The 26,088-nt window shown below is 46.1% G+C and overlaps 1 protein-coding gene and 1 long non-coding RNA gene across 3 annotated transcripts; one reads left to right on the forward strand and one right to left on the reverse strand.

The window, feature by feature from the left end:
* Positions 1-938: 938 nt before the first annotated feature.
* On the reverse strand, positions 939-9,590 carry LOC310711895 (S-adenosylmethionine synthase). Of its 2 annotated transcripts, none has more exons than XM_083514347.1 (9): positions 9,324-9,590; positions 6,092-6,169; positions 5,856-5,978; positions 5,646-5,758; positions 5,392-5,535; positions 5,014-5,232; positions 4,425-4,607; positions 3,631-3,764; positions 939-2,417 (listed from the first exon to the last, which is right to left on the reverse strand). In XM_083514347.1, exons 1-9 carry the CDS (start codon positions 9,403-9,405, stop codon positions 2,315-2,317), a joined length of 1,179 nt encoding a protein of 392 aa, XP_083370473.1. In that variant the 5' UTR covers positions 9,406-9,590; the 3' UTR covers positions 939-2,314. The 2 variants fall into 2 exon arrangements, with proteins under 2 accessions (XP_083370473.1, XP_083370474.1); XM_083514348.1 differs by lacking the exon at positions 9,324-9,590 and adding an exon at positions 8,679-9,179.
* Positions 9,591-9,877: 287 nt separating this feature from the next.
* LOC310712014 lies at positions 9,878-13,663 on the forward strand. Its single transcript, XR_014528728.1, has 3 exons — positions 9,878-11,444; positions 11,796-11,832; positions 12,780-13,663. It is a non-coding gene; the product is annotated as an uncharacterized lncRNA (long non-coding RNA).
* Positions 13,664-26,088: the final 12,425 nt, after the last annotated feature.

Below are 26,088 nucleotides of genomic sequence, written 5' to 3' on the forward strand. Positions count from 1 at the left end.
AAATTTGAATTCGAGAAAGTTTCTGGCTATCTGGAGAGTAGCATCAGTGAGCTCAATAAAGTAGCAGCTAGACAGCACACCCCACCATATGCAGGATGGTGCCATATTCAGCAAGTCAACCTGCTCTAAAAATATGAATGGAATAGAAACATTTCAAACACTCAAAATAGGCCAGCGAAGGGGGTGGTATCTGGGAAGTTGATCAGTACCTGCAACATCAAGTGGTCTGTTCATACACCCTTTTTTCTTCTCACCTTCATTACTTTCTCTGTAATTGGTACCTCAGGTTACATACGCTTCAGGTTACAGACTCCGCTAACCCAGAAATACTACCTCAGGTTAAGAACTTTGCTTCAGGATGAGAACAGAAATCGCATGGTGGCGGTGCGGCAGCAGCGGGAGGCCCCTTTAGCTAAAGTGGCGCTTCAGGTTAAGAACGGACCTCCGGACCGAATTAAGTACGTAACCAGAGGTACCACTGTAGTTTGCTGCCACAACGGTGGTGGTGCTACCGGCAGCATATGAAGCTTAGCTCCTTCCCCTTACAGCTCCAGGTGATCTATGTCCATAACTACTTGTCCATAGTTTTTTTATGTTTGTTGCTTGCACAGCTGTTTTAAGCTGCCACCTGCATAACCAATTTTGCACAAGTTGACAGCAGCACAGTGTGCATTCTGCAGGTGTGGATTCAGTCAAGTATTAAAATAATCCTAACACAGGTAGCGAAGCAAATGCATTGGCATCAGGCTCCAACTCAGGCATGAATTCATAAAGAAGGGTGTGCATTCAAGAAACTTCCAAAATGCAGGTACCTTCTGCATCCTGCTCAACCTTTGTTTCCCCTCTTCTGTATACAATGCAAGTTATAGCAAGAGCCTCTTTTTCCTGATTTAGCACACCTCCAACCTTGACATTCAAACCAGAGACACACAACACAGTAAGATAGAACCTAGCACTTTATTAAGAACTTTAAAATCAACTTGGAATTGAACCAGACATACGTAATAAACGCCCAGAAAAAAAATTGGAACGCAAAAGGCACTTCCTGCTTAGGACACTTGCCATGGAATGGGCAGGTAAACAAGCTGGTTTCTCTGTACAACACCAGCCAAGTCAGCCTCTCCCAAGGCCAGTTATCCTGAGCACTGCCCTCCCCTGTTTTACACAAGCCAGACCCCCTGCAGGTTGTGACCCAAGGCTTTTCTGTAGGACACCTTGGCCTATCAGGGAATGCTGGGTACTGTCAAGGAATTTATGGTGTCAAAATAAAAGTTAAAAAGCTGCCATTTGAGATCAGGGCTTCTCTGTACTCACACCCTATCCCAAACACAATAAATAAGCAAGTATAAAAAAATTTCAAGTATGTAGGGTTTTCCCCCACGTCCTTTCCAAATGCACTTACACTCTGAAGGGAACTGGCTTCTCTGTAGCTACGCCAGTACTTCAGAATGCAGTTTGGACCTGGCTTTGAAAATAAACCCTGGGAGTTTTGTGCAACATGAAATTCTTGGCTCTTCTAAAGAAAAAAATTCCAGGTGCCAAAAGTATGCAGCCTACAGACCTCAGGTACAACCCTGTGACTTCTCTGCAGTACATCACAAGGCTGGCCAAGGGCCCGCTTAATAAAAGATGGTGAGGTTTGGCTAGTGCTAAAACTGTGCATAGGATTTTTTTTTTTAAAAAAACCTTTATTACGTACATCCCCCAAGAAGATAAGAGCAGAAAATGATTAAGGTATGGTGCTGACTGATTTTAAGAGAATACTACCAGGAGTTGTGGGACCAAAATTGCCTCAATTAAAAAACCACACAAGACTCGAGTTCCAAAATGGAACTTGCGGAGCATGCAGGGCCATCTGCTAAGGCGGCGATGACTCACTCACAAGAGATCGGGGGGGGGGGGGTCCAATCATTGCACCATCCTGCTCTAGATATCTGGACAGAGACTATGTGAAACCACGCAGTGCACATTAGGAGGGAGGCATCTTGCTCATTGTTGAAAGGAAATTCTCATTAGCATTTGGGCAATATAAAGGATTAGACTGAAGCAGTTTTGACTACAGCCTGTTCTTCTGCTTTACATATAGTGCCTATGCTCCACTGGCTCTACACATACGTCAAGCACACCAGGAAGAGGAGAAAGCACAGTGCAATTGCGGCCCCGGAGGACTAATATTCATGGCAATGGACAGAATGTGCCAAATTAAGAGCAGAGGACAGGACCAGTTTAGGGAATGGTGCTCTTTCCCACAGAAAAGCCTGGAGGTTTCTCTGTAATGTACACCAACAGGTCTGGGGAAAGAAGCCCAACATATTCAGTATTTAAGCTTTTTGGGCACTTCCCATGGGAAGTTGTCCCTACCAAAGTGGCCATAGGCTGCAGTCTTCTGATAAATAGGCCTCTTCAGATCCAGATCCCTGGAATATACAAGTCCGTAACTCAATACAAGGCATTTATCAAGCAAAGCAAAAACCAGCTACACTGAAGGGGCCACTTGATGTTCAATGCTGTAGTCCCAGGTCATGGACCAACGGCTACTTTGTACACAGGAAGTAGATGGGACCCATTTGCTCCCAATTCTAGGTGCCAATGCAAATACATCCCAAGGAAACTAAGCCCCTGGGCTCAACTGACATTACAGAATACTTACCCTCCATTATGAGTGGCTACATCCAACTGTAGATCACCACAAGTTTCTCCACTGGGAATGGTACTCCCTATCTGAATAATCAGCTCATATTACAACCAAACCTGCCTACTTCCAGCTTGGAGCTTTTAGAAGCAGTTAGTCAGTGTAGGCAGCAGCACCACTCAGAACGCCCATGTTTGCAGAGCTAAGCACCCACAACTTCACACTTTGATTCCAGGACAGTACAACATAGCTGGCCTTGGGTGTCAGTGGATGGGCCAAAATACCCAGAAGATCTCTGGAAAATGAGCTTTTAATACTCAAAAGCACATGACTGAAGTGCCCAAGAGGAGTCTGTAACAACTCACAGAAATCCTCATATCCCTACACTATCCATACTTTCCAAATCAATGCAAGAGCCACAAGGGCTGTGCCAATTTGCAAGGGTGTATTTAATATTACTGTATCTATATACCAATTGCTGCATTAAAAGAGAATAGCTTTTCAATCTTGGGTATGTATGCCAATGGTGCAACTCCAAACTGGCTGGGGATCATGGCCAGACAGCAACAAGCTACTTTGTTATCAGCCACCTTTGCCCCAAAATGTGCTATTCTAAGATATTTCTCATTTTCTGTGCCTTCCCCTGGCATGTGACATCATAAACTCTAATTTGCCTTACTATACAGTGACAAAGAGGCATAGGCTAGCAAACCATTCTGCTTTAACTACTACATATTAAAGAGCAAGCACTACTTTAAGTTTTATCTCTAGAAAAATGAACCACCCCAAAGCTCCTCTACATCGGTGCTGGGGAACTGTCTCCACCACTCCCCAGGAGACTAGGTGTTTTGACAAGTGTCTATGGTAGGAGATTGTGCAACATCATGTACATTTAGGGCAGACTGCCAAATGGTAATGCCTTGTTTATGCCTAGTCCCATCCTCATTACCTCTTTTTTATCTGTCTGAATATTATGTGCATGCACCACCATGTTTTACCTGACAATAACCCCTGGGCGGAGGTCAAAGTTCTTCTTCACAATGTCTAGCAGCTCATGCTCAGTCTTTTGGGAGGTGCCGTAATGGAAAATGGAGACTGACAGTGGGTGGGCCACTCCAATGGCATAGGAGACCTAAGAGCAAAGTTAATATAAACCAAAGGCATTAAAATGTGTGGTTTCAGCTACTTTGTAGGGTATCCCATTTCTCTTCTCCCTCTTCACACACCATTGTTCCAATATTTTCCTCTCAACTTTCCTTTCAACCCACACTCCCTGGCCAGTTGTTTTTACTACTAATCCTTAAGCTGTACCTCCATAATGCATGGCACCCAAGTAACTCTTGCCAGAGCAGGAGTTGGAAATGTGGCATCATCCAAATGCTGCTGGGATGCCCATGAGCCCCAGCAACCATGGCCAATGGTCAAGGACGATGGGAGCTGTAGTCTAAGAAACCTGGTAAGTATTGCAATGGCCACTGCAAGGCAGCATTTGAGATTTACTGTGGCATTGATTACAGGTGCAAGAATCATGGAGGTGCTGGGTGTATTAATACAAGGACCACATTTTTCAGAAGCAGCTGTTATACAGCTGAGCATTACCAGCACCTGATTGCAGCTGCCTAAAAATCATGAAAGTGCCAACTGTACACACTTCCCAGCTTCTAATAAATTGTGCAACTACACTATCAAAGTCTAACATCTTAAACCCCAAATACTCATTTGAAGAAAACACTAATGTTGCAAATCTTGGGAAAATGCATCTTGTTGCCCAGAAACAACAGATTGAACATACCTGAACCAGCACTCTCCGACAGAGACCAGACTTCACAAGGGATTTTGCAACCCAGCGAGCGGCATAAGATGCTGAACGGTCAACTTTTGTGTAGTCTTTACCAGAGAAAGCACCACCTCCATGAGCTCCCCAGCCACCATAGGTATCAACAATGATCTTTCGGCCAGTCAAGCCAGCATCTCCCTGAAATTGGCAATTTTTTTCATTATTTATTTGCTAACCTTCCTGCAGAGTCCACCTCATCTGACTCGACACCACACCACCTGTCTATAAGAGTGGAATGAGGAACCTGTAGCTCTCCATATTGTGAACTCGCACCAGCCCCCAGCCAACGTGGCCCATGATCAAGTTTTAGTCCAATAACATGTGGCAGTTCAGAGGCTCTCCACCCCTAGTCTATAGCAAGGCAAAGCTACCAGAAGGAGAACTGTGCTGTGTGACACTAGAACTCTAGATGGTATATGGAGCAAAGGCATTTGTCATAAAAGCATGATGCTTCTGAACTGTAACACTGTAGCTGAGATCTTCCAATAAGGTACCATCAATTGTACAGATTAGGCAAGGGACAAGAATCCAACCTTCATCATACCTGGGGGCCACCAATTACAAAACGGCCACTAGGCTGCAGGTGGTAGACCGTATCATCATCCAGGTATTTTGCAGGTACAACAGTTCTGACCACTTTCTCTTTCAGGGCATCCCTCATCTCATCCAGCCCAATTTTATCATCATGTTGAACAGAAATAACAATTGTATGGACTCTAATAGGGATGACTGCACCACGGTCTTGTCTGTACTGCACAGTCACCTAAAAGGGAATCAAGGGAAACATAATTTTTGCATTATTTCATGTCCAAGTTCTTCATACACTTTGATTGTAGTTTAAAAGGCCTTAATAGAAGATTGAATATGGTTTCCATTTTCAAGACCTTTCAATGTTAAGACAAGGCAAGTTAAAGACATTTACCTGAGTTTTAGAATCTGGTCGTAGCCAGGGCAAGGTATGGTTACGACGAAGCTCTGCCAGTTTGGCGTTCAGCTGGTGTGCAAGGAGAAGAGTCAGGGGCATGCACTCTTCCGTCTCATCCGTAGCATAGCCAAACATCAAGCCCTATTTTTGTAACCAAACCAAGATATGAATTTCAGCTTCCTGAGGTGAAGTTTTAAGAATGTACACCACAAACAAATTTTGAGTAATCCGCAGCCTCTTATAACACTGACCTGATCCCCAGCACCAATGTCTTCTTCCTTTCTGTCAAGATGAACTCCCTGAGCAATATCAGGGGACTGCTGCTCCAGGGCAACCAATACATTGCACGTCTTGTAGTCAAAACCTAGGACGCATACATAATACTTGTAAGTCCCAATCTTATTAACGGTCAACATTTCTATCCAAAATTAAAACGGCCAGAAGCAATCCAATCTGCTTACCTTTTGAGGAATCATCATAGCCAATGTGCTTTATTGTTTCACGAACAATTTTCTGATAGTCAACCGCAGCTCTAGACGTGATCTCCCCAGCCAGAAGGATCATTCCTGTCTTTGCAGCAGTTTCTGCAAAATAATACAGAACCAGAACTGTCAACTCAAAGTACAGAGGAGTTGCAGTTCTTTGACCACACTCCCAATAGATTCCATTTCTTCCCTTAATGGTCAAGGGAACTCACCACACGCTACTTTGGCATCCGGATCTTGTTTTAGATGTGCATCAAGGACAGCATCACTAATTTGGTCACAGATCTTATCTAAAATCAGAAACAGCTTCCATTACTTTTCAGACCTCAAGGTTGCCACTATTTCACATGTTAAAAAGCATTCAGCAAACACCCATGCAAGTTTGAGCCTTTTACCACTTTTTTCCTGGTATCACCAACCAATTAAAGAACAGCTGTTTGTGTCAATATGGAACTCCCTTTCCCAGGAAAGCTTGATCTGCTTGTTTTCTGGTAACAGACATGGATAGAGGACTTTATAGGAGACCTTGGTTTAGGAGCAGCCACTGGTTCCTGCTGACCTGCTGCAACTGCTAGTTTTGACATTAATGACTTATACCAACAATTCAACAAAAAGACCCAGCACTCACAATTAATGGTTCAGCAGAAACCCTGGGAAGTAATTAGGCACCAATGAATGAAGTGGGGAAAATTATAATTAAGCAAAACTTGCCAATGCTTGATAGCACAAGTTCAAGCTTTCCCCATTCCCTCTAGACACACAAACAAAATTATCCTCAGAACTGCACAGGTGTCCCGCAGTTCTCAAGCTAGTTTTGGTTGACTAAACCTTGCAGCTCTCTGTATTTCCTACCCACTGGTTTCCACATGGAAACTGCACTGTTTGAGATGAAATAATGTTGCCTTTTATTCTGCTGCCCTTAACAAATAATGCCTCACACCCAACCATGCATCTTGGCATTAAGATTCAATCGCTCCAATACTGCATTGATGACTCTGAGTTTCTATAAGCAGAATGAAAGGACCTGGTTACAAAACACCCACTCAATTCTGTAGAACTTTACATAATCTAATCCTACAGTTGTACCTTAGATCCTAAATGCCTTGGTACTCGGATGTTTTGGCTTCTGAATGCAGCAAACCCGGAAGTGAGTGTTCCAGTTTGTGAACATTCTTTGGAACTCGAACATCAAAGTCAGCCAATCAGAAGCTGCACTTTGGTTTTCAAACGTTTTGGAAGTCAAACAAACTTCCGGAACGGATTCCATTTAACTTCCAAGGTACGACTGTACTTACCATTTTGAAATTGGAACTGCTTTCAACCAGCAAAGTCAACCCACACTGCAATGAAATTTATTATAGTGCACTCAAGTCTGGAATGCCAAAATGCTTTACAACCCCTTACGTATGCTTCAGTGATCAACACAGCCTGACACATAGTCCTTAACAGCCATTCTTCAGATGTGATCTACCATTTCATTCAAGATTTAGCCATCTCGTTACCTCTGAGGCCCCAGCGTGCCACAGATAAGGCTCCCCACCACCAACACTTCAGCTAGTGGTCTAGACACATTAAGTCTTTATTTAAGAGAAATATTTAACAGAAATTCTAAGGCATACTTCAAAAGCCATCAATTTGTTTAATGTGTATAACTAGTTACTGCCAGAAGCATTGTCTGCACACAAGGCTGCAGGCTATAAATGCAGACTAGTGTCATCCTATATCTAATCCAGAGAGAACAAGTAAGGATAAATTCCCACCAGCACAGGATTCCTAAATATGGCTAAGTCTGAGACAGAAGATACACAGCTGCACACACCACTAGTACTAAATGAACATTTTACAGTATTATAAAATAGACCTCCAGCTTGGAGTTCCACCTAAGCCAGAAACGAAGAAGCTCTAATGACACAGATTTAGCAGTCGTGCCAAAGGTGGATGTTGTGCTTAAAGTGTTCATTCTATCAAGACATACGAAGTCGTCAATACAAATGCCTAATCTACATAAAGTTCAGTTGCATGACATACTCATTTGACTAGTTTCACAGTATAAAGTACTTGAACATAGAAAGCCCAAATCAGAATATTTTACAGAAATTTAAGCACATAAAAATAGTGGGCAATTTTTAAAGAAGAAACTAAAATAGCTCCCTAGGGGACTGAGTTACAGAGGGAACAAAGGTCTAGCAAGTATAAAGAACAGGCACTTAGAATTGTGGATTTTAAAGTCAGAAGAACAGATGTCATTCACTGTGTCTTGGAAAACAGAATAAAAGCACCAGCAATGCTTTTCTGCCCTGTTCTCTGGATACTACTCAGGCAAAAAGAAGCCGGATATCCAGCAGTCGTCCCCCCAACTGAAAACACTACAAGGTGCTATTCTTCAATGGAGCCACATGGGTTCAACCACCACATGGCAGAAACAGAGGTGCAACACCTCCCCCCCCCTTTCCTGCAGCAAAGGAAATGGCCAAAGCTGAATTCCCCTGCATCAAAGAGCCCTTGTTCCCACGCAGCCTCCGGGCAAAGGCTATCTTTAGAATAGTACAAAAAAGCACATATGCCCAGCCACCAAGATCGGGGACAGCCTTCTCCAACTCCCTCCCTCTATCCATGCTGCAGGCTCTGCCCAGACATCATGGCGGAGAAGGACAATGAAAGCGCAAGTCTCCTCCTCCTCCAGCGTCGTTGGGCATCCAGACCCTTTTGAGCCGACAACGAATTCTTCCGCTCTGTGTAGTTTTGAATTGCTTTTTGACTCTGTGTAACGTAGACAGATACGTGATTGTGCGTACTTACATGAAAGCCCACCTGCTTCTGTATGTAAAAGGCAGGCGCCTGGCCCTTGTCTCCCCCACCCCCGCTGCACTTTTGGGCTTCCGGCTTCTTTCTTGCATTTCCACACACGAAATCCCTTTTCTCAGGCGCTGCTCCCTTCCTACCCTCCACCGTCCCTCCCAAGATCGCGCCATGCGGCTACCACGTGGTCGCCTGCAATGCGGGGCGCGTCCCCGACACCGGGCGGGAGCGCGCGCTCCGAGCCCGCTCTCACCGTCTCCCTCCCATGCCGCCATCGCGCACTTTCCCTTTGTTACCCTGCCCCCCCCCCGGAATCCAGGGGGGCAGCGGGGAACCCCCGCTCCTGTCCGGGGCGGCCGAGCGGAGCCTGGAAGCGACGCCCGAGACCCCAGCCCCCCCCCGGCGCCCTCGTGGCGCTGCCCCCTCCCTCAGCCGCCGAAACGGGCCTCCGAGAGCCGGGCGCGAGCCAGCCTGGCAGCCGGAGGGCGCGCGCCGCAGCACGGCAGCCAATCAGCGAGAGCCGTCGGCCGGCCGGCCGGCCGCGCGCGCGCCCCCTGCCCCTCCCCGGCCCCACAGCAGGTTTTTTCGCCCCCCGCGGGCGGGCGGGCGCGCGCGCGCGCCTCCTTCTGCCGCGAGGGCGCTCACCTGGGTGCCCCTCCCCCACCGACTCTGAGGTGAAGAGGAAGGTGCCCTCATCGATCCTGCTGTCGCGGAAACCGTTCATCATGGCGCCGGAGGAGAGTCGCTGAGGAGAACGAGGCGGAAGCGTGGTCGGAGCGCGCCGCGGAAGAGCCCACAAAGCAAGCGAGCGAGCGAGCGATCGCCGGAGAAGCGCGAGTGAAGAAGCTCTGGCCCCTCGCCGGAATGGAGGAGCCGGCCCTCCGGCGCGGGCATTTATAGCGCCTGGCCCCGCCTCCTCCCGGCGAAGCCCCGCCTCCTGCTCCTCTGCCCAGGGGAGGGGCGCCGCCCTCTGGCTCCTCCCCCTCAGGCGAAGCCCCTCTGCCCCGCATCTCCTCGGGGCGGCCGGCCGGCCGGCCTGCTGGGCATTTCCCCGGCGCGGGCTCCCAGGACGAGGCGAGGCCTGCAGCGCGAGGCGCCGGCCGGGCGGCCATGTTCGAGGGGCTGAGCTCCCGCCACCCGGGCGCCGCGCTGGCCGAGCGCATTGTCCCGAGGGCGAGCCGAGACGCGGCTCGTCGCTCGCCTCAGGTGGCCACTTCCTCGCCCGCCCGCCAAACCGAGGGCGCTCCCTTCCCTCCGAGCCGGCACACTGGAGAGCGCGCCCCCAGGACAAACACATTTTCAAATAAATTGGGCATTCGATCCAGACGCCTAGAGAGAGCGCTTTCGCGTTTTGAGACGTAGGCTGAAAGGATGCCGTGGGGCTCCAGAGTAAACGGGCAGGGGGTCGAAGGCCTCCTTTCTCCGTGAAACTGATGCCCGAAGCAGTGAGATACCTTACAGTCCGTGGAGGGCGAGATTTTAGAACCGAAGTCCTTCCAATACAGCCTACCCTCCAACATTTCTCTGCTGAAAATAGGGACGTCCCATTCCATAAGAATAATATTACTATTTATACTCCACACATCTTACTGGATTGCCACCCACTCTGGGCAGCTTCCAACATACATAAAAACAATAAAGCACTAGACATTTTTTTTTAAAAAAAACCTTGCCTTTACAGGGTTGCCTTCAGATGACTCGGAGGTCAGATAACTCCATCCCCTCCCAACATTTCTCCAATGAAAATATGGACATTGCACAAAATTCTGAAGAGGCATAGGAGCCAACTCTTTGGCCTGCCTAATAAAATATATGAGGGGGTGGCCCTGCCAAGTTGATGGACATTGCCATTCAAATGATTGATTACGGTATGTGCGGTGGGGTTTTTATTCAAGTGGGCACCCCTGTGAGGAGGGGCAACCCCCCTTCACTGAGGGGGGATTCTTTCACCAAGGGCCACGTCAACGGGCATCAGCGGCTTGCCCGCCCTGGGCACTGGCAACATATGCTATGCTGCTGTATTGACCCTTTCACACCCAGAACCCATAGAAAACATTTATTGTACTCCTGAGTTAGCCAAACCTAGCAGATGCACAAGTCACTAGATCATGTTAATGCAGCAAGTAACCGAAGAAGAAGAAAAACCCACCCAAATCATATTCTGATGCCAATTCTGAACCACAGATGATATTCCAGAAAAGAATGGCCTGGCACACCAAATTCTGAGCAAACCAACAAAATTGAAAAGTCATTTCATGCATATCAGCTTCTAAGCTAACAAAACCAAATTTACGCATCACACAGCATTAGATGGGATTGATTCAGCTATTAGCCTTCACCCCACCCCACCCCCGCAATGCAGTAGATGTTAGTTATGCAGGAAACTATTTCAATCTCACCTTTAGATTTTTCATGTGTTGCAAATTGCTGCATATGCAATCCATAAGGTCATTTATCACACCCCAGGCTCCTTTTCATTCCCAGACAATAGCTACAGTAGCCTCAGCCCTAGCCACTTGAAGAGGCAGCTTAAAAGAGAAAAATATAAACTGTGATTATGATTATTAATTGAATTTCTATACCGCCCTCTACCCACAGCTCTCAGGGTGGTTCACAGAAAACAGCTTCCATACGATGTAACATGAGAAGATGATTTGGGGACAACCGATCCTTTAATTCTTATATGCATTTTTAAATGGACTCTTGGGCTTGGAGGCACATTGGATTTGTTTAAAGTTTAAACTATTTGTATCCCTCTCCACAAGGGTGGTGCTGTGGGTTAAACGACAGAGCCTAGGACTTGCTGATCAGAAGGTCGGCGGTTCGAATCCCCGTGATGGGGTGAGCTCCCGTTGCTCAGTCTCTGCTCCTGCCAACCTAGCAGTTTGAAAGCACGTCAAAGTGCAAGTAGATAAATAGGTACCGCTCCGGTGGGAGGGTAAATGGCGTTTCTGTGCGCTGCTCTGGTTCGCCAGAAGCGGCTTAGTCCTCCTGGCCACATGACCCGGAAGCTGTACGCCGGCTCCCTTGGCCAGTAAAGCGAGATGAGCGCCGCAACCCCAGAGTCGTTCACGACTGGACCTAATGGCCAGGAGTCCTTTATCCCTCTCCACAAAGCAGATGCTTCTCTCAGCAACAGTAATAAGAGGATGAGGTTAGCATTGGGCACTAAAATTTCACCACAAAACAGTGGGATTTGGGGGATTTAGATGTTGCTGCTCAAGCAAAGCAACCGGGGAATTTTGAGGGAAACAGAAGAGTTTTGTATTAGGAGAAGTTCCAGCGATAACTTTTTGAGCTTCTTTCATGGCTTTGTTTAAAAGCAAATGTTTTCCAGATGGGCTAGAAATGCAATTTTAGAGATAAAAGCTTCCAGAATTCTGTAATGGATCTTTCCAGCTGCTTGAGCTGACGGAAGAAGCTGGCTCTCTACCCACCATGAGGGAGGGTGAAACCTACCATTAGGCAGAGTGAGGAGGGGGCAGCAGTGGGAGCCATTCTGCAGGTAGAGAGGTGAATGAGTGGCAGCAAGCAAGGTGTAGCAAGCAAGTGCAGTGGAGGACGCTGCCCCATGGCCGGTTTTGAGGTGAGGTGCAGGAGGAATGCCAGTTCAGATTCTATTCACTGAATCATCGAATTGTAGAGTTGGGTGGAACTCCACCTAGTCCAACCCCTTACAATCCAGGAATCCTGCCCACAACATCCCCTGGGTGGGCTCGGACCACCCACCTTCTGGTTAACCTGGGGTTAACCACTCCAGGCAGCAAAATATATTGGACAAGGGCCTTGCTGGCGTCATGTGAAACCAGGGCTGCCTTTATTTGTCTGACAAATGTTGCCCCACAACCATCTCAACAACATTACACCCATCTTCATCAAACCTGAAGGCTTTTAGTACAGTTGAATAGGAGTGCTTCTGTCTGTTAGCAAGAGAATGAAAAACATAAATTCAGTGGTTCCAATACAGTAGTGGTGATTTATATTATTGTTCTCCTGAGTAAGTGTGTTTGGGTAGCATTGCATTGGAATTCAGTAAACCAATACCTGTGACAGCTAGTTTTATGGGGCTGAGAGCTCATTCAACCTCCTCTGATTCTGCAGGCGAAGAAGCTGCCACAGCAGAATCGGTGACCTCATCCATGGTGGATCCCTCTGGGTCTTCTGCTGCAGGTGAGGCAGCCATTGCTTTTCCATAGATGCTGGAGGTATCTGAGGTAGTCTGAAGCAAAGATACCCAAAAGCTGCTGAAAATGTCAAATATATCTGTTCATTTATGCCAGAGGTGAGCAACTTTCTCCCCCTTATGACTACGTTTTCTTATCACTACATTGTAGTATCACCTTACCCCATGTATGCCCACCAAATCTGCACAGCTGTAAAAAGCTGATCTCTTAGTGTTGCAGTTGCAGCAGCACCTACTTTAGAAGTCCCTGCCTACTGGATCAGGCAGGTGACTTTGCTTCACTCTTTCCAACTCCTGCTTAAAACATTTTTATTTGGCAAGCCTACTCAGACATTTCTGTGTGCGGCACTGGTGCTGGCTTGCCAGTTGCAGCTTCGTCACGTTGGCCCCGTGACCTGGAAGTGTCATCGGACGGCACCGGCTCCCGGCCTCTTGAGCGAGATGAGCGTGCAACCCTAGAGTCAGTCACGACTGGCCCGTATGGGCAGGGGTACCTTTACCTTACTCAGACATGCAGAATGTGGACATGTGTTTTAATCTCTTTTTAGCTTACCTTTGATTTGAAGTATCTTTTGAATATTTTCAAATACCTGTCTTTTATTGATCGTTTTAATGTCTAATGAGGGTTTTGTTTGTTTGTTTTTGTAAACCAACTAGAGGTTTCATTAAAATCAAGTGGTAATTAAATTTAGCTAAATAAATATGTATATTCCTTAGAGACAATTTGTCAGGGGCCGCATGCCAGGTGGCAGCAAGGGCAGAGCAAAACATTTATTTCTCTCTTTCTGCCACCCCCTTCTCCCCCACCCCTGCTTCCTCTCTCTTCCTCCCCACCCAGAAGGCTGCTAGGAAAGGGACAAACAGCTCTTGCAACGGGTCTTGTTGAGGTCAAAGGAAGTATTATGTTAGGCCAAGGGAGGCAAATGAGCCTAAGAGACACAGGTTGCCCATCTCTGATTTATTCTAAGAACTTGTGTTGCACTTCCCATTTCCATTAGATGACAGAGCTGACAATAAATAAAAAATTCCTTCCAGTAGCACCTTAAAGACCAACTAAGTTAGTTCTTGGTATGAGCTTTCGTGTGCATGCACACTTCTTCAGCTTTCGTGTGCATGCACACTTCTTCTGTGTATCTGAAGAAGTGTGCATGCACACGAAAGCTCATACCAAGAACTAACTTAGTTGGTCTTTAAGGTGCTACTGGAAGGAATTTTTTATTTTTTGACTATGGCAGACCAACACGGCTACCTATCTACTACTAGAGCTGACAATAGACACTGGATTTATTAAGTGCTCTTCAATAAGCTACAGCAGCTAAAACCTTTCCCATGGTGCAATATATCTTTCTCAAAAGTGCTATTAGTGTGCAAGCCTTTGGGGCAGAGAGATGTTTTAAAATGAAATAAGATCAGGTCAGAGGAAGTGCTGGGGACAAGACTCTATGACAGAAACAGGTGCAGCCAAATGAACTACAATAGTTTTACACACAAGGATAAACTGTATGCTAGTGAACTACAGTGGTACCTCGGGTTACAGACGCTTCAGGTTACAGGCTCTTCAGGTTACAGACTCCGCTAACCCAGAAATAGTACCTCAGGTTAAGAACTTTGCTTCAGGATGAGAACAGAAATTGGGCAGCGGCAGCAGCAGGAGGCCCCATTAGCTAAAGTGGTGCTTCAGGTTAAGAACAATTTCAGGTTAAGAACGGACCTCCAGAACGAATTAAGTTCTTAACCCGAGGTACCGCTGTACAGCAGTTGAGTAGAAAGCAGCATTGCAGGGTGGGGTGGGGACACAGGGCTTACCCCACCCCAATAATCTGCTTGGTCATTCTGGTACATCTAAAGCAGAGGTCAGCAACCTTAATTGGAAGATGGGTCAGTCGATGCTCCGTCCGTCGGAGGATGGGTTGGAGCGTGTGCACACATGTGCTCTTCCGGCTTAGAGGAGCACCTGTGTGCATGCGCACACGCTATTTCCGGCGCTTCTCCGAACCAGAAGTGCGCTGGAAATAGCATGTGCGCATGCGCACGGGCGCTTCTCCGTCCTGCACACATGCGCACATGCTATTTCTGGCGCACTTCAGGGTCAGAGGAGCACCTGTGTGCATGCGCACAGGCACCATCAACCTGGAAGTCGATCTCTGTGCCACACCACTCCAGTAAGAGCAAACGGAGGGCGGCGGCAGCAGGGGTCACCATGGGCTGGTTAGACAAGGCTCATGGGCCACTACCGGCCCATGGGCCTTAGGTTGCCGACCCCTGGTCTAGCAGATTCAGAACAAAATGTTTCCACGACAATTGTTTTAAACTACTTTCTTCTGACCTCAGGCGCTTAAAAAATATGTCAAAAATTTTCTACAATTTCTACTTTTAGTTAAGTATTTTTATTTATTTACTTGATTTAGTGGGGGCAGCTACCCCCCTGCTACGCCCATGATACGGTGGCCTAGTTTGCTGAAGGTACTAAATTGTTCAGGATTGTTAAAAGAAAAAGTGATTACAGATAGCTCCCATTTGTCCCATAATTCCTAGGCGTGGGTTGGTCTTTCGTCCTGCTGCTTTCTCTAGGAAAATCCACCATTTACTGCTGAATCAGAACAAATGTCATTTGGATTTTTGCAGATTGAAGTTTGTTCTGATTCAGCAGTGAGTAGGTTTCCCTGGGGAAAGCAGTGGGACAAAACAAAAACCTCTCTGACCCATGCCTAGAAATCATGGGACAAATGGAATAAATTGTGGGACATGGAAAGTGTGGAGGAGCCCTGAGTGAATGGGAGATAAGATGGCAAATTCAGCTGAACGTGTGAAACAAGTGCACAGTAATGCCTGCTGAGAGGGCGGGAGTCTTCATTTTACATATGTGCTCATGGGATCTGAACTGGTGGTGTCTGGCAACTGTGCAAAATCAAATCCCATGCTAGCGATCCTTATAGGAAAGAACTTAAAATAAAATTGCCAATATCATCATTCGGTTATGCAAATTTCTGGTGCAACATTTGGAATCCTGCCTACAGTTCAGGACACCTCACCTCAAAAAGGATACTGTAGAGTTGAAAAGGGGTCGGGAAAGAACAGCTAAAAGCTGTGCTATTTTTCTAGAAAAAGATGTGTCAGAACTCACCATGAACGTCTCCCTTCTTCTCTTATCATAGCAATGGCACCCACCTGAGAGTCGCTGGAAATGAATTCTAGTTCTAAAAAAAAGCCCTGGCTAAAAGTATCAAGGTGGTGGAATGACTCACTTATAAGGGAAGATTGTAGCATTGGGGGCGTTTGTGTTCGGAGAAAAGGCAAGTATGAGGATACATAAAAGAGGGGTATAGAATGATGTATGGCAAGGAGAAAGTGGACAGGGAGAATATTTCCTTTCTCAGAATACTAGAATTTGAGGACATCTAATGAAGATGACCGCTGGAAGATTCAGGTCAAACAAAAGAAATAACTTCACAGTGCACAGCTAAGCTATGGCACTCACTTCCACAGGCCACCAACTTGGATGGCTTTAGAAGAGACACATTCATGGAGGTCAAGGTTATCCGTGGCTACCAGCTGCAATAGTTATGCTGTGACTCCACAGTCTGAAGCAGTCTGCTTCTGAATGGCAGCTGCTAGAAACCTCCGGCAGCAAGAGGGCTCTTGTGCTCAGGTCCTGCCGGCAGCCTTCCCTTCAGGATGCTGGACCAAATGGATCATTCCTGTCCTGTTGTGACTTAGGAAATAGTGCATTTTGATGTGTGTGTGTCCCCCTGCAACAAAGTTTGATGCAAACTGAGAAAAAGAACAACCTATCTGCATTTTAAGCACACACAGACAGCCAGGACTTCAAGAGGTACAGCTTGTCATACAAGAAAGCTGTGCCAACTGAACCTTGCTCTCCTACACTACCATTTCAAAAAAGAAGAAGGGTCCTGCCTTTCTCATTTGCAGCCAGTTACCCTAGCTAAGCAGCCCTGCTTTCTTGTCTGCTGTGATAGTGCCAGGCACTTGGTTGGAGCACAGATCCAATGTCCTTTTCCTTAGATAGACTCTTCAAGTGACAGAAACATCACTCCTTCATTAAACTTGCCTCTGGCAAGCACAACCCAAGGTGTGGGTTGGCTCCCTCTTTTAAATTAATGAAGACCCACTTATGACAGAGTCAGCCTGGCAGGTGACAGGAAAGGCCAACCGACCAGAGAAAGGACTTCCCATATGTTTGTTTATGAGATGTGGTGTGTGGCCTCAGGGGCATGTCAGGCTGCCCCATATGATGCAACAGAGCCTTTGCCTTGCCACACTTATTCTCTAGCTGTGAGGCAGGTCTGCCTTCGACAAGGAGCATTTGGAAGGGAGGGGTCTAGTTCCTGAAGAGGGATAGGATCCTGAGGGAGGGGCTCCTCCTTCCCTATCAGCCCAAAGTGGACAGACTTGGACAGTGGATTGAAGTGGGATTTATGATCCCAACATGATGTGTGAAGAAGCGAGCTTAAGAAAAACACATCCCTCCAAAGAATCCTGGGAACTTTAGTTTATGCTGGGGATTCTAGCTCTGTGAGCAATAAACTGCAGTTCTCCAATTCTTGGCAAGGACAGTGCTTTAAATGTGTTGTGTGCATGCAGCCTTTGGTTGCTTCCATAGTCCTTTTATCCAGCACTTATCCTGATTTGTTTGCGCAAAGTTTCTAAGGAGGTTACACAATGTGAACTATTTCTTGAGCATCCATTTTGATTTGTTTTCAGGGAGGTTATACAATTGTTATCCCATACTTTCCAGTGCAGTTCTCCATGACTTTTGTTATTGCAAAAAGTTCCAATAATCGGTGGGTGGGATCAGGTGTGTTGTGCAATGATGCCCGATCAACTGTAATTATGCAACCCGAATTTGCTGATGTGATTGAATCCCACCTGAAAATGGCAGCAATCTAGAAATTCAACAGCCAGTTGAGAGCCTCTTGAACATAGTAGAATCAATACATAACACTGTGGTCTCCAGTTGACCTGTTTCTTGACTTTTCTTCTGATTTGCTTGCACAAAGCTTCCATGGAGGTTAAATTATATTTGGTGTTTATTCAGAATTTATTCTGATTTGTTTACAGGGAGGTTATATGACAATGAATATTAATCTTGCATTCATCCATTTTACAAAAGCAATTCATCCTTTTTGCTTGTGGGGTGTTTCTATGTCTTCCTGATAACATTTTGTTAATCCCACACATTTAAATGCATGTTCCTGTCACTTTCCTATAGCCAAAAAAGTCTGATTTATTTTTTTTAAAGTGGATTTGCTGTGCTAGGGTGACCAAGCACGTTAATCAATTTCTATTGCACAAACCTAAATTTTTCAGTAAGCACTTGAATTGCTCCTGTAAGATACTGGCAGTTTGGAAGCACCCTAGAATCATAGAATCATCTAATTGTAGAGTTGGAAGGGACCCTGGGGGTCATCTAGTCCCACCCCCTGCAATGCAGGGATCTCAGCTAAAGCATCCTTGACAGATGGCCACCCAACCTCTGCTTGAAAACCTCCAAGGAAGGAGAGTCCGCAGCCTTCTGAGGGACTCTGGTCAACTGCTGAACTTCCTCAAAAGGCTTCATTTCCAGACCCTTGACCAGCTTGGTTGTCCTCCTCTGCACACATTCCAGCTTGTCAACAGCCTTCTTAAATTGTAGTGTCCAGAACTGGACACAGTATTCCAGGTGTGGTCTGACCAAGGCAGAACAGAGTGGGACTATTACTTCCCTTGATCTGGACACTATGCTTCTGTTGATGCATCCTAGAATAGCATTAGCTTTTTTTGCTGCTGCATAACACGGTTGACTCATGCTCAGCTTGTGGTCCACCAAGACCCCTAGATCCTTTTCATGTATTGTCAGGCCAACCCCCATGGCAGGTTGCCAGGAATGGATAAGACAAGGAAAAGTCCTTACCATCTGCTTTTTATTCAGTATTTACAGAGGCTTGGAATGCAGCCTCTTGGAATAATGGTGTTGCCCTGAAGTACTCTCCACCCCCTTTTCTCCTCCTTCCTCATTTGTCATCATCTCCTCCATGGGTGGCACTGAGGGCCCTTTGCTCTACTATCAATGCCCGTCGGGTTCTGGGGGGGGGTGTCTGGATGCTTTCTAAAGACACTGTGTCCATCAACTGCTGCCCTCCTGGTTCTTCCTCTTCCTCCTCCTCCTCTCCCATTATTTCCCAGTTTTCTGGAAGGGTCAGGCTGGGGAGGGGGTCTCCACCATTCCTCTTCTTCTCAGTTCCTGACACATGTACTGCTAGTAAGTGTCCCCAATCTTATTTTTGTGCGTCCGGTTCTTCCTGCCTAAGTGCAGAATCGTACATTTGTCCCTACTGAAATTCATTTTGTTCATTTGGGTCCAGTTTTCCAATCTGTTAAAGTCATTTTGAATCCCAATTCTGTCTTCTGTGGCATTAAGCTACCCCTCCCAGTTTGGTGTTACCTGCAAATTTGATGAACATCCCCTCAGTTCCTTTGTCCAAGTTGTTTATAAAGATGTTGAAGAACAACAGGCCCAGGAAAGAACCCTGCAGCACCCCACTTGTCACTTTCCCCCAGTGTACAGTATAAGGTTCTCTGTACTTGTGGAGCATATATGATTGGTGCTGTGTTGTTTGGGTTGGGAGGCAGAAAACAGAGGAAGTTTAGAAGCCCCCACACCTCCGCTTGGAAAGCTTGAGAAGAACTGCCTCTGCCTTCCCAGCACTTTCTGTTCCATCCACAAAGCAAAAATAGGTCAGGGCAATCCAGTTGCATATATCCCCGGATGATCCAGCTGCCTTAGTTCCAGGTAGCGTCAGCAAGATCTCAAAGAAGCAGACAGACCTGCTTTGCCATAGTAGGCAGGTTAGGATACCTTGAGGCAATGCAGGTAGTCCATCTGGGCTGATGTAAGACAGGATAACTGTTGCCAAATGCAGGCAATGAGTAAAGAGAAATAGGAGCCAAGCACATGGAGGCAAAAGGTTTTCAAACATCAATAGAATATGTAACTAGAAAGGGCTGCTCCACATGACCTGCTTATTCACCCTGATTTGCTTGCACAAAGCTTACGCAGTGGTTAGACCAGGACCAGTCTTTATTGAACATTTGATTTTGCAAGGAGGTTATGTGACAATGACCATTCACCCCAATTTGCTTACAGGATGCTTACAGGATGCTCCTGCTAATCATTTGCCTGTCCCATACTTTTCAGTGTATTTTCTCATCACTTTCCTAACCACAAAAAAATCTGTTTCTGGTTTTTTTTAAGTGGATTTGCTCTGCAGGAGCAATGGAGTACTTTACTTTACTCAAGTACTACTTGCCCAAACCCACATTTCCAGTATGTGCTTAAATCTGTCATGCAAAATAGTGACAGGCTGGAGGCACCTTAGGTTGCTGACTTTTTTAATGGCATTACCATGTAAAGGGCTCCTCTGTAACGAAAATTATCCAGCTGCATCATGGAACCTTCCACAAAATCTTATTTTACACCATTGTGTATATTCTCTTGGCACAGGCCTGGACTGTTTGTGCCCTGCCAAGCCAAACACAGCTGACCAGGGGCTCAATAAACCTCCTGCTTTTGCTGCCATAAAGGGGAAAAGCAGGCGCCCAGGAAGCTCAGAGCAGTGGTCCATCTAGCTCAGTATTATCCACTGACTGGCAGCGGCTCTCAAGAGTTTCAGGCAGAGGTCTCTGCCAGCCCTACCTGGAGATGGAACCTGAAACTTCTCCATGCAAAGGAAATGCTCTAACTGAGCGACAGCCCTTGCCTCAAGTATCTGAGAGGCCACAGCATACATTTGGTGCTCTGTGTTTACAGGGGAAGACTTTCAACATTCAGTAGTGCCCTGTGCGAGGACAAAACGTGGCACCTCCGCCCGCCTCTCTCATTCTATTCTGCCCAGTTCACTACACCCTAGTTGCAGTGCCCCCTAGGCTCAGAGCCCAATGTGGCAGAAGTGGTTGCACTGCCCTAACTCTGCCTCTGGAGTTTGGTTAGGTGTGGAGGCAGATTTAGGGCAGCATGACCGGTTCCACTGCATTGGATGCCAAGCCAAGGGGGGCACCACTGGGTGTCACAACTATGACCTAGCGCATGCACAGAATGGAAGGCGAGAGTTGGGGGGGGGTTGTTCTCCCACAGAGCTCCACTGAAATTTGAAAGACAAAAGTCTGACCCCTTTTGGTGGGACACAGTCATGCAGGTCTAGTGGGGTGAAAGCATACCTATTAGCCTTGTAAGCAGCTCAAGAGTGAGGCAAACAAGCACAGAGGAAGTTGATATGGAATAGCAGGTGCTGAGGATCAAGAGGGGGAGTGCGTTCCCTTCACTGCCTTGCCTGAGGGGGCCCAGAGGCACCCAGCGGACTGCAGTTGGAAGCAGAAGAGCAGATTAGCTGGGTCTTGCTTGCTCTGATCCCTCAAACTAATTATTATTGTCTTGTGTTCTTAAGCTTTGAGCAACAGGACTCTCATCATATGTACCAGATATGCTTCGGAACGGACCCCTTTTTATTATATGCTTGTGGGTGTGGCATATCAGGGTCCCAGGTCTTACAGAGATCAGTGCACAGAGGAGAAAACAAAATACTGACATATGTAGCATTTCAGATGCCAGTTGCCAAGCCCAGTTTTTAAGCCATAGGGATCAAATGAGGCGGCCCTTACACTGGCATAAGCTCTTAGTGACATAAGCTCTCCAGGGTTTCAGACACGGGCCTTTTTCCAGCCCTGCCTGGAGACACCAGAGGATGAACCCGGGTCTTTCAGCAAGCCAAGGTTGTGCTCTACCACGGAGTGACAATTCTTCCACAAGTTGTGGGGAGCAGCTACCTTTTATACTCTGGCAAAATGGTCATCCACTCTCAACCCAGTGTGACATACATATGGTCAAACCAAAAACAAGTTATCAAGAAATGGAACTGGCACTTTTTGCATCCGTTAAATCACCAAAGTAGCAGACGCTTTCCTCCGAGAACAAAAGATTTCAGCCACCATGATGGAAAGTTTTGGGATGGGTTGCGTGGTGGTGGTTTTAAAGTTACGGAATCATGGATACATCTGAGCAAGCAACTTGGTCTAACAAAGTTTGAGAGAATTCCAAGCCTTTATAAGCCTCTGCCCACAGACCCTTTCTCCTCGACACCCCCAAAGGTACTGTACTACTTCCCTGGCCTCTCACCTGATGCACTCCCTGCACTGCTGGGTTGGTGAGGCGAAGTGGGAGCTGCTTGCTTCCTCAAACTCAAGGGTCCAGGCTCTCTCCCTGCAATCTTCTGATCTCCAACACCAGGAGCAGAGCCCTGCACCTGGTCTGGCTCTTTAGCAACAGACTCTGCAACCCTCACACCATCTTGGTTGTTTGTGGACTCTGAAGTCCTGACAGGGATGAGGCAATTCTTGCCTACAACATGCAGCCAAATGAGTTAGCGTTTAAAAGCCAGGAACAGATTAATACCACACTCTGTTAATACCGGCACCCTAGAGATGCTTTGCCCTCCCGATCCTCCAATGTTAGCTGTGGGTGATGTGAGTTGTAGTCCACAACATCTGGAGACCACCAGATTAGTGATCGCTGTGTTAATACTATTTCGAGATAAATAAACTGCTTTGGGAGAAGGCCTCATACTTCATTAGTTTCTATTCACAATCCATACTTTGTCTGGTTAATTATGGCCCCTATTTTCTTTTTATTTTGGAGATATCTTATTAAAATATGTCCGGAAAGAAGGCAAAAATTAGGTAATTGCATTGTTGGCACGAAAGACCTGTCCCGTGCAGTGCAATATGTGCAGTGCAGTGCAATGTGTCCAATTCTTTTTTTATAAACTCAGGAAAATAAAGTTTTTATCTTGAAAATAGATATCTCTTATCTTTTAGGATAGTATTGTATTTATATACTGTATCTTACATTATTGATGTATTATTATTTACCATTTTTTAGTAGTAATTGCTAAGGTACTAATTTATATTTGTATTTAAAAATTAAAAATAAGTAAATATAATATAGCAACACAAGTTGCTGAGGTGGCAATGCCAGTCCAAAACATTTTTTGGGTGAAGCAGAGCCCAGATACTCCCCGACACTATGTCAAAATGGTGCTGCTGTGCTATTCAGACACCAATTACGGCCTTCATATATTGCCTGATCCCACCCCATCCCTGCTGCCTGAAGGTCAGTTTTTGCCATGAACGGAATAGTCCACATGTGCTATCTAGCCATGACATATTTGTAGTCTACTAAGCTCCAACATTTGCTGCGGTAGCTCAGGTAGCTTTAATGCAGAGAACTGGTAGCCCTCCTGAAGTTGCTGAACTCCAACTTCCATCAGCCCTGCTCAACCAGCAGGGTCATGCCCAGAGATGATGGGAGCTGCAGTCCAATGACATCTAGAGGGCCAAGGACTCCTGAGCCCTGCTTTATTAAATATACTTTTTAACAATTGGTGCCATTAATTGTAGTGATATGGCTTCCTCTTTTGCCATCTGACAGAGGTTGATATTGCAACACGTCAGATTTATGATTACTCTGTTGTTTTTCCGTTTAAACAGTTGTGCAGAGTTTTCCATTGGCCTAGCTGACTGGTCATAAATAAAAACCTTGACTGACTGAGGTCATCAGACTATCAGTATTTTGTGGGAGGGGTTGAAGCTCATATCGTAACTTTTGGTCTGCAAAGTCACAGTTGATTAAAGTGATCTGTTGTCCTGGTGCAACAAATTCACTTTTAAAAAGCTTTTTGCAGTTAGGAAAGTGATGGGGAAACACAGTGGATTAATGTTTTTCCCGCCCTCCACTTCCAAGATTGCCAGCTTGCTGTGTGGCAGGCACACCTGGTGTCTTGCTCAGAAGAGAGTGCAGAAAGGATGCTGGGGAAAACATGCATTTCCCAGTTCATTGTCACATGTGAATTGAGGGAATACCTCGGTCACAAACTGGCAACATGGGAGTGGAGGATGAAAAGGTGGGAAAATATTATCCTGCTTGATTTTGGCCTGTGAGGCTGCTGTTAAAGACAGCCTGGCAGTAAGAAAGTTGGCCATGCTAAAGAAATAACACATATAGACATCAGAGGAAAGAATCATACTCGTTTGACTGAACAACACTTTGAAGCATTGCTCTTTACATCCTAAATACATCTTCTATAACAATTGTTCAGTGTATACATCACTAAAAAGGATTAGGTAATATTTAACTACAGAAATACTTCAAATTAATTCTTGGCAGGCACATGTTGCATCAGAGAAGTAATTCTGCCTGTACGTACAGATAAATATCTCACTGTGTGATACATACGTCTTTGGTTCCATGCTTCAAAATGCAAGCACACACATTTGTTATAATTACTGACGTTGAAGATGGGGAGAAGCGGCTGCACACAGACAGGAAGTGACTCAAGGAAGGCCCCAGGAGAGAAATGGCTTGTGCTTTAGTTTATAGGGTCAGAAGTTTAATTGTTGGATAGCCTTTGTTTCGAAAGGAGCAACATTCCTTTCAGAATATGCCCCATACTCCAGCAAGCTTTGGAAAACACCCCATAAAATAGACAGAAAGGTCAAAATATACTAAGCAGAGAGATTTCAGAGCACATGTGATTATTCCTTAATGCAACCTTTGTCATCCTTTGAACCCAGATGTGCTGGACTGAATCTCCAGCTGTGATAGCTGGGGCTGGTAGGAGTTGTGATCCAGCACATCTGGAGGGCACCAGGTTGAGGAAAGTTGCCTTAGGAGAACTTCTCCCTGTGCATGCTTCACTCTTTGGGAATATTGAGCAATTAATAAGAGTTGCCCACAGTACAGTGGTCTTCCCTGCTGGGTGTGCATGAAAAAAAGCCCATAGATTCTGATAGAATGTCTGTTTGGCCCATGTGGGCCCATGACTATAGTTATTAAACAAGGCATCCATCAACCAGGGGTATTATTTCCCTCACCTTCCCTAGTGGGTAGGTGGTTTCAGAGTGCGTTCTCCAAGGTCATTTTCTATGCAAGAAGAGAATTCTGGGGGCTTAGGGTGCCCTCTGTAGTATTTGTCTATTTAATTCATTTCTCAGTGCTGGTCTTCAAAGCCATCTCAGACTTCTGTCTTTCCACCCGCCCACCCATCACTGCCACAACTGCACACACTTATAGCCTCCCAAGATTGCTACCTGAAAATCTCAGATTCCTTTCTCTTTCTGAACAAATTCAAGCTGTCTCTTTTCTTGCCTTCTCCCACCACTGTGTCCAACCCTTGGTCCACCAAGCTCAGTGCTGTCAACACTGACTGGCAGCAACTCCTTGGGATCTCTCCCAGCCCTATGTGGAGATCAATGCAGGGATCAAACTTGGGATCTTCTGCAAGCAAAGTAGGACACAGATTTGCATATTCTTTAAGCATACAGATTCACATTTAGAAAGAGTTACTATAATGTACACAGAAATGCAGCACATTTCCCATAGCTGGGAAGAAATTGTGCCCAGGTGAGCTGTGTGCCTGCAGCCATCTGCTCAGTGTTGATGGGCTACTTTAAGGCCCCACCCCTCCGCTCTCTCTTCCTGAGGTTCTTTATCTTTAATCTTAATTAGACTGATTAGTCCTTAAAACAAGAGGGTGCCTTCAAACACAAAACTGCCCTTTAAAGTAGGGCACATGCCCACCCTGCCCAAGGGCCAGCAAGGTTCATGAAGCAAGCTTATTTAGGTTACCTTCTCACTTTGTATGCCACCAAACACTTTTGGCAAAGGCTATTCTGTCATTTACTGCTGTCTTCTGAACAGGTTCTCATCTAAATTATGTCTCTTTCCCCCCCTTCTTTAGAACTCACGGTTGTATGATGCAATCTTGATTCATTTAGACATGAAAGCTGATGCCATAATAAAATGGTTAGTTTTTAAGATGCCACAAGACTTTGTACTTTTTTTTCTTTAGAGGAAAAGGTCATTCTTTGGAACAGCCGCTCAGGAAAGCTGATGCAAGCCAACTCTGAGCCTGCTTAATCCACCATGGTTAAATGGAACATCCAGCACTGAGTAGCTGCTGACCAGCTAATGATATGGACTCTAATCCACAAAAGCAGGAATTGCCAAAGTGGTGCCCTAGGGGGGCCAGTGTCCAATCCAGTACCTCCTGTGGCATTCATGAAGGGTCTTGGGAAATCTTCTTCTTCTTTGGCAATCACTTGCAGCCAAGTAAGGCATTCAACAAGGTGCCCCATGATATTCTTGTAAAGAAGCTGGTAAAATGCGGTCTTGACTAT

This window comes from Podarcis liolepis, assembly GCF_965112155.1.
Source record: "Podarcis liolepis genome assembly, chromosome: 7".
Taxonomy (NCBI): Eukaryota; Metazoa; Chordata; class Lepidosauria; order Squamata; family Lacertidae; genus Podarcis; species Podarcis liolepis.